We start from the raw sequence: 9,037 nt of genomic DNA on the forward strand, positions 1-9,037 counted from the left end.
TAAACTATATAGATCGAGACACAAACCACAAACGTAATTTTTGAACCAGTTGAAAGATGGCACTGCAAAACACCACATGGTTGGCAGCCTTATAGTTTGGGTGGGAGGAGGGGAAGCAGTTGAAATCATGACATGTTACCGCAACGCGCCATAACATTACATTGCAACACAATACAATACAATACTTTATTTAAACACGGTAAAATTATTAGTAAATAAAAATAGAGAATCTACACTGGTCTACTAACTGGTTTACACATTTGCGCGTGGGAGTCCGATGTGGAAAAACCATTTATTAATGTTTTTAAGGAGCTAGCCGCTCTAACTTCCACGGGGATGCTGTTTCTTTAATTTTATTTTCTTGGCCTAATTGCCATAAACAAAGCTAATCCGGCAATGTTCCAGAGAAAAACTCCACTGTGGAAAAATTAAGAATTGGTTCATGCTTAGCGTACGTACATCGAGTTATGGACGCACGAGGGAAGTTTGGAGAGCATGAGAGAAGTGTAAGAGTTGCTCGAGGCGTAGACGAGAGCAACTCTAGCTTCTTGAGCGTTCTCCAAACTTCCCAAGTGCATCCATAACTCGATATACGCACAGCTAAAAGCATGAATCAATTCTTTTATAACATAGTGAAAATAAAGTAAATGATTTCTGGAAAACAGGTTTTGTTCCTGATTAATTACAAAATTATCCGTACAAGGTCAAAGTGGTTTCTCATATCGGTTTTAAAATCTTAACGTTTCATTTAACTTCGACAAGCTGTTATAAAATTAATATACATTTCTTGTGGTGTTGTCTCTCTGTAAAAAGATTTTTTATAACACAGCGCGCGCATGCTTTCTTCATCTGACTTGCACACGTTATCGGATGGACGCAAGGCCGTGCGTATGTTGAGAAATATACCTTGGTGACGCCAATAAGAATTAGATTAGAATGCACGCGCACTATGTTATAAGCTGCCTTGGTAAGACCAGTTTATGGGCAGCGTCGCGGAAATCATAGGACGCAATTCTTTCAACGAACATGTCAGAAAGATAACCTGGGGCGAGCTTGCTAACACTCTCAAAAAACATACAGGCCTTTTGATTCGCCATTCTGACACAAAGGGTGTCCCAGTCAAGCGAGTTGAGAAAAAGCCTAGGGCTCGTATCATACCTAGATTTTGTTGTCACTGTAGCAGCCTGATTCTGCAGTTTTTTCCGGAACTTGAAGACTTATAACTAAGATACGTAATTTCATTACCTGAACTTTAACGGAAGGAGTACTTTCCTGGACGTTCACAGCTAAGTAGTGGGTTAAATTTGGATGACTGACTCGGTTGATAAGAGACAGAATCTCCTGCTCAATACTGGAAACCTGACAAATGAACACATGGAAATGTCAGTGACTAACTGCACTATCACTTTGAGCTATAAAATTATATCACATTATTTTTGCTTTAATTTTCTTTTAAAAGCAATAGCAATGTCGCTGATCGCTACGTGATATGTGACTCCAAATACGGTCGTCATTTAGAAGATTTTTTTTATATTTAGTGACAGGAGATTGGAAAAGAGGGAAGCAAGGAACGTTATGGGAAGGGAGAGAGAACATCCCAGTGACTCGCTTCACTCGTTTCCAATCTCCTTCGTCCCCAAATAACTGGGGAGGGGGAGGGAGTCGCCCTTTTTTTCTATCACTTTTTCGCACCCCCCCCCCCCCCCCATCCCCCTCTCCGATTACGCTATTCGCGCAAGGCATACTGAGACTAGACGTTAAATCAAACCTGTTTAACAAGTCTTCCCTGTAAGTCTTGCTGTTGATTATCATTAGTGATGAGTGTTCGCCTAGCACCGCCTTGATTTGCCGACAAACTCCATTCACAAACCACAACCAGCTCACCAAGAGTCACATCCATGGCACTGTAAACACGTGACCCAGACGAACCTTGACCTGCGTGAAAAAACAGGAGGAGAGATTATAACCGGTTGTTATAAACATTTACGTCTACATGGACACGCTGGAGCATATGCATGCATGTGCATGGCCATTTAAGAAGGCAGCTTTTCTAAAAGAAAATTTCCTACAGGCTGTGAGTGATGAACAAATACTTGTAATTCAAATAAAATCAGCAGGTATCCCAACGCTTTATTGCGAAGACGTCCGCCACTGTCTTCTACGTAAACGAACGGTTCGCTATCAACAACGAAAATAAACGTAAAGGTTATCGCACGGTCCCACTTGCATGAATTGTATATTTACATGTGCACGCATCACTGTCATACTAACCCTCTTCAAAAAACGGCGGACGTGGTCAGAGTTCGAGTCACAAAAAATGTGTACATAAAAATTTTTAAGGTACGGGGCTGTGCTGAAATCTTGCCAAATGAAGAAGATAGTGAAGGTAACGCTTCGGTTACTATTTGTGCTGTAAATTCGTACATGTACGTCTTAACGAACAAATCATAATTAATGATAACTGTCCGTAAAACAGCTACAATGGAGTACCAAAATACCTCGTGGGAGGGAGACTCCCATATAAAAGTGACAGGGGTGATTGTCATACTTTTTAGGGACAAAATTCATGATTTGGTACCCTTTACGATGCTGAAATCTAAAATGACATCCGTCAGAGGTAATGGTGATACCTTTTAGGGTATTGAGCCGAAAAATATGAGAGGAAGTAAATGTCAGTCAACTGATTTGGTACCTCTTACTAGGAGAAAATTGTTCAGACCACGGACACAGAGCAGAATTCTGGTACCTGTTAGGGGTTTTTTTTTCAAAATCTACAACGATCACCCCCATCACTTTTATATGGGAATTCCCTTACCCCCCACCCCCCCCCCCCCGCCCTAAGCTAAAATAACTTTTCCATTAACTTACCAAGACATTTTCCACAGTGCACCACATGTTCTCCTTTAGAGCTAAATGGGATCACTCTTGTTCCTGTAAATAACTCATCTGTTAACCCTTCTGAACTCCTTCGCCGTCTCATAATGCTTCTCCCAGCAGGAAACACTCCATCTGTTTTCTTCGGTGAGGATGGTTGCAATTGTGTAAGAGAATTCCATGAAGATTTTCTCTGAAGCGTTGGCGGTATTTCTTTTGCTGGGCTGTGCTCCGCGTCTTTTGTGTTTGTACTCTGTGCAGCCGAATCACCCTTAGAATGCTTTTCCTGTCAATTAACAAAAGAAACCATTAAAAAATGGGAGATCGTTGCAGTTATGTACAGTGTAGGCAACTCAAGTCTCTACGAAAAGAAAGACTGAAAAGCTATTCAGGTTAAACAGGATTTGAACCAACGACCTCTGTGATACCAGTACAGTGAATAATGGAGTCAAACTGAGTGTAATTGGTAACCATACTGTAAAAACATGAACAAATATTTGGTTTATCAACAGGGTTGATAACTAAAGGCACCACAAATTGAATCTCTTTACAGTGGTCAATTTACCTTTAGTTATCAACTCTTTCGATAAACCAGGGTCCGAAATTAACTTTTTTAGGCAGGCGCCAAGTGGCGACTGAAACTTTTTTTTCAGTCGCCATATGGAAAAATGTGGTCGCCAAAAAGCAGAAAAAAAGTGTCACTAAAATTTTTCCTTCGCAGCGAAACACAAACCAAAATTTTTGGTTGCCAGATGGAAAATTCTGGTCGCCAGAACGAAGAGAACGCGTTTGGGGTGGCAATGGCGATTTATACACCTACCACTGAAAAACCACGACGAACGAATCGAATGCCGGCCATATACGCAGTTTCATAAGGCTGCTTAATGTTTCAAGTCAACTTTATACCTTCTCTTCTCTCTACCTTTTGGACAAGAAATGTACCCGATTGAAAAATTGCCGGTTGGTTCTTTGGTCTATGTTCAAAACCGTAAACGATCTTAACTTTCGCGTTCTGTCAAGACGATCGACGGATCGCCATGTTGTTCGCACCAGGCCACAACCGTGCAGCATTTCTCGTCCAAAAAACATGGCGGCGAAGCTTCGCACTGCTTGAGCTGTGATAGATTTATAATAAAAGGAAAATCAGTTTTATACTTCAAAAGCAGTGGAAAGGTAAAAAGTAAGTGAGCAATTGGCGGGCGACTTTGAATTTTATTTTTATCGATTTGGCTGAAAATCAAAGTTATTGTTTGTATAATGATCGTGGCCTCAAAAAGTTAACCGCCCGCTGGCGACTAGTTGTGAAATTCTGGTGGCCAGTGCAAAATTTTTAGTCGCATTGGCGACCAGGAAAGCGCAATTTCGGACCCTGGATAAACCAAACACTTTTCTCTAATGTGGCTAAATGTAATTTAGGCAACATTACAGTGTAGGTCTTGTTTGCGTCAGTAGAGCGATCTATGGGGCAGTCCATAGGTCCCTGCTTGTGGGGGGGAGGGGGGGGGGGGGGTTCCTGTCTTACAATACATTTAGTTCGCTTGCAATTCAGCTTATTGTCGCGGATAATTTGCTCTGCAGCGAAAATTTGTTATGGATTCTAGCAGCCGCCACTGACTCTCTTGGCACCAGCTTCCCAAGATTAGTTTAACTCCCCGACGACAGAGCACTGCATTTTCTTTAACAACTAACCCCCTTATCAATTTGTAAAAAAAAAATTTAGTTAAATATTGCCTTACTGCAATTATGATTGTTCTTCGTCTTCTGCTTTCCTTCATGACTTCTTCCCTTCTCTGTAGTTCCTCTTCTATCTCACGTTCCTAGCGAAACAATAAAAAAGCATATCAAAGAACAAAAAGAAAGAAAGGACTGAAGCTGAGGGATGAACAAATACTTGTAATTCAAATGATATCAGCAGGTATCCCGATGCTTTATTGCGGCACTTCTACCACTGTCTTCTACGTTATGCATCAGTCAATTCCAGCCGTGCCCATCCCCCCCCCCCCCCCGGGCAATAGTGGGGCATTGTCCCACACTGTCCATCCCGGGGGTTGGGCATTAGCCTTCCACCCAATTACCCCAGGGCATTTGAAGCTGCCTACAAAGATTTGCCAGTTGTTAATCATAACTTTCTCTAAGCTAGACCCCTTCGGGTTTAGCTCTTTGAACTAACTTATTCCTGCTGTGTTGCATTTCAGTACCACTACAACTAAATTTAGCAGTTTGACAAGGCTGATTCAACATCTTATAACCATCATAACAAGCATGTTAAATTTACTGATGATCAAAATTATTACTATATTTAAATAGTTTTCAATCAATCAACTGTACTGTATGCAGTCTGGATCAGTGGAACAAGTGCCCCCCACCCCCCCTCCCCTCCATCTGCCATGCCCAACACCATTAATACACTGTAGAATGTTGAATGCCTATTTAACCACAAGAGGGCAACTCATAGCATTCAGCAATTGATGTCATTATAGTTAATGTAATTAGCAACAGTTGTAGCCTCAATTTGATTGGTACACAATACCGCACATTTAAATATTATGGCAAATATTTTCAAAAATAATTTAAAAGGTGCTGTGCAGATAACCAACAGACCTCATTTTCTTTCCTTTCTTTGTTGGCTTCAATTTCCATCAGCTGCTTCTCTCGCTCGGCAGCCAGTTGCCTTTCCTCTTTCTTGCGGTTGTTCTTAATCATTGTGTCATAAAATGATAGCTGCGGCTTATTGTGCTTGTGAAGACATGTTTGAACGTGGTGTGCAAGTTGAAGAACCATAACCTATTAATTTAAGCCAAACAATACAACAAATTATTTTTCACATTATATGCACTTTAATGGCCGCTATTTCCTGGGCATGGTACATGTATGATGGCGCATATACCGCTAAGCTAATCAAATCCACGTAATTGCATTATACAATTATCCTGTTTTTAATAATACGATAATTGTGTTATCATTAACCTATGTATAATGTGACATTAGAATCAGTATAACTAGACTGCTCAATTATTTAAGGCTTATTTACAAGAAAAAAAACCCAGTTGATTACCTCCCCAACAAGGTCAGCTGCCATTAGCTGTAATTCTTTCTGAAGTTTACTCAAATCTTCATTTGAGATCCCTGAGGCATTACATAAGGACAATTTGGGGCTCCTGAAAATGAGAAAGAAAATACATGTACACAGTATTATAATATTACTGACCATATAAGGCCAGCCCCAATCAGCCATATACAATGAACAAGCTGTGATGACTTTCTCCGACAAAAGCGTTATTTTTTCTGACAAACATATTCAATAGTCTTATCTCTTAAATGCTCTTCTATCTCCTATAAAAATTAATAGTTAAGCTTTTGAACTTTAAAAAAAAAAATACAAATTTTAAATAATTTATTGTTTGATTCCTGGTTCACAGTATAGTGAAAGAAGTGATGGAAGTGGATTCAGAATCAGAGTTAGAATTAGAAGGATCTTCTGACCTAGTGTGAATCAATATGGCGGAAGAGGAAAAGGAGCCTCAATTTTTGTTCAAAAATGGCAGAAGACTGCCATGTTTTCTGTCCCTAATCTTGCATAAAGGGATTGAGAATGAGCTATGTGATTGGTTGATTCTTCTGCTTCACTTCTGACTCCAATCTAGTGGCTTGCATTTGATCACATTAGCAGTGGAATCAGAAGTGGAATTGGAAGAAAAAGGAAATATTTTGATCCTAGCAATTCCGATTCCTTCGCGCTTATGATTGTGATGGACCGTCTATGATTTTTTATTCACACTGGAACAGGAAGTTCCCTATGCTTCCGATTCAGACTCCCCTTCTGATTCCGTTGCCAAAGTGAACCAGCCCTAAATGATCTCCAGTATCTGCCAGTATCTATCTATTTGTATATGTAATAGGACTACATGCTGTCCAATTTGGAAATAATTGGATGAGAAAAATTTCGAGGACTGCCGCCCGAGTCTAATTTGGCAGTCCAAGGAATTTTTTTAATCTAATTATTTCCAAATTGGACAAGCATGTAGTCCTATTACCTATTAATTATATTGTGTATTTAATTTAAGGGTAAAAAATAATGCTGATTTTGTCAGGAATATATTATTTCAAAATATCTTCGGTATCCAAATTACTAGTTAATTTGGATCGGTATCCAAATTAACAAATAATACAATGGTTGCTTGAATGGGATTTCTGACTAGCAATATAATTAGACTGGCAATTGTACATGTATTTAGTCTTAGCTCATTCTTATTACTTGTAGCTTTCAAACAGACAAAATATAAATAAATATAATATATTAATTTTTTTTTACATTCCGTCTATAATTTGTGTCACTTACCTATCTGGATAGTCTGCTGTGTACTGCACAATCAAGTCAACTCTGGCATAAACCTCCTTAGCAACGACACTTTGCAAGGGCGTCAGTTTCAAACAAACCTTTGGTGGGTCGTCGGGCTAAGGAAAAAAAATAATATTACTTATCATATACATATACATGTATCTCTCAGCTTGTTTACATGGAAAATTTTGCAGGCTGTGTTCCACTGTACAGCCCACTCAATGTGAAGGTTTTTCCTTTCTTGTGCACCCAATTAGCCTCGGGGACATTATAAAACAATATCTTACTTACCTTGTTTTCTCGGTCCCTACTGTTAGTTACTGATCCTCATTTTTTTCCCATTGATTTATGGCCTGCGCGCTTCGCGCTTGGGCCATAAATCAATGGGAAAAACTCTGTCCGTAACTTACAGTAGTCCTAGAACTCAGTAAGAGGTATTTATAGACATACTGTACACCTAAAGGAGTACTGTCAAGAATATTTTGCTGTCTTTTCGTCAAAACTGGTCATTAACTTGGTCAAAACCTATTCTCTAACACTTAATTGCAGGCTCTCACAGGGACTAAAATGTGAAGTGATTTTTCAGAGGAAGAACAAACTGCAATTACTTTTTTGGGTAGATGTATGGCAACTGTGCTGATAAAAACATTGCATTTCTTTGCAGTCACCTATTGGCTATATAGGAAATACTCTTTAGGGAAAAAACTATTTACATGTAACAAGAGCTACACAATTGTATGCTTAACCCCAAGAAAATGCCGAAAAATGCACTTGAACTTATAAGCGTGATGTCCGTCTAAAAAACCCAAACTCCCTTACTTATTCCAGTCTTCTCACAGTTTATGGAGTTTTAGTGCAGACCAGACACTAAAACTAATTTATTTGAGATCAACAGAAGTCTACATGTACATATCATTACATATGGCTTATATTTTTATATACTTCAGACTGCCCACAAAGCATGAAACTTTATGTTAATCCCCCGGCAGTTTCAGTGCTGCGCTGGAGTGTATTGAAATCCAGCAAAATTCTTGACTATTATAATGGCTCATTTGAACTCGTGCGCGCGCGTGCTTCGACTTTGTAAACAAACAGTCAATACTCAAGGATAAAATTAACTTTCAAAAAGAATTCGATTCAGTGATCCTTATTCAACAGTCAAGTATTATTAAATTAATTAATCAGTTATGATCAATTGAAAGTGCTTAGGCAAGCAAAATGAATATTAAAATTTCAATTTATAATAATGAAAAAAGGTTAAAACCACATTACCGTACCTTTTCCCGAAGGTCTTGAAAATCATCCATGTAAATCGCTTGAATAACTTCCAGCTCGTTTTCCTGTCTTTCGCTACAAGTTTCCTCCATATTAAATAGCTTTCGACCGAGTATTCTCCGTAATATTGCTACAGCAACTAAATATCAACAATGTTCTTTTCTCCTCGCTTTGTCGAGAAACACAACCGCAGAAATACCCACGATCACAGATTCACAAAATCCTCTCTTTCACAACAACGCGCATCTCATTTCAGACTACATTTTTGCTCTTTTTTAGTTTCGTTAACTGCTTTTACTCGGCATTCCAATTAGACATTGTTCAATCCACGGAACAAGAAAAAAACAACACTCTTGTTCCATAATGCCGCCATCTTGACATAGGAAATTGGAGAGAGCCTGGAACAGAATTAATTTTTCGACCAATGGAAATTCGTTTTGCATTTTCGATCACATGCAAGTCTTCTGATATCTGCTCCATTTATGTCGATATTTTAAAACTTCTATTTTTACTTTAATTAAAATTTTTAATATGGAGACAGTCTATGTA

At 38.9% G+C, this 9,037-nt stretch overlaps 1 protein-coding gene across 1 annotated transcript in view; it reads right to left on the bottom strand.

Moving 5' to 3' along the window:
• The window catches only part of LOC146453722 (eIF-2-alpha kinase GCN2-like), a 27,304-nt gene extending 18,416 nt beyond the window's left edge, over positions 1-8,888 (bottom strand). Inside the window, exons 1-8 of the mRNA XM_085096257.1 lie at positions 8,491-8,888; positions 7,214-7,329; positions 5,930-6,032; positions 5,476-5,658; positions 4,611-4,691; positions 2,869-3,160; positions 1,769-1,935; positions 1,246-1,359 (exon numbers count right to left, since the gene is read on the bottom strand). Of these exons, the coding sequence (XP_084952383.1) occupies positions 1,246-1,359; positions 1,769-1,935; positions 2,869-3,160; positions 4,611-4,691; positions 5,476-5,658; positions 5,930-6,032; positions 7,214-7,329; positions 8,491-8,580 (1,146 nt within the window). The 5' untranslated portion in view covers positions 8,581-8,888. The remainder of the gene's footprint in view (positions 1-1,245; positions 1,360-1,768; positions 1,936-2,868; positions 3,161-4,610; positions 4,692-5,475; positions 5,659-5,929; positions 6,033-7,213; positions 7,330-8,490) is intronic.
• Between the last annotated feature and the right edge of the window lie 149 nt (positions 8,889-9,037).

Source organism: Pavona decussata, unplaced genomic scaffold (assembly GCF_977016875.1).
Source record: "Pavona decussata unplaced genomic scaffold, jaPavDecu1.1 SCAFFOLD_324, whole genome shotgun sequence".
Lineage (NCBI taxonomy): Eukaryota > Metazoa > Cnidaria > Anthozoa > Scleractinia > Agariciidae > Pavona > Pavona decussata.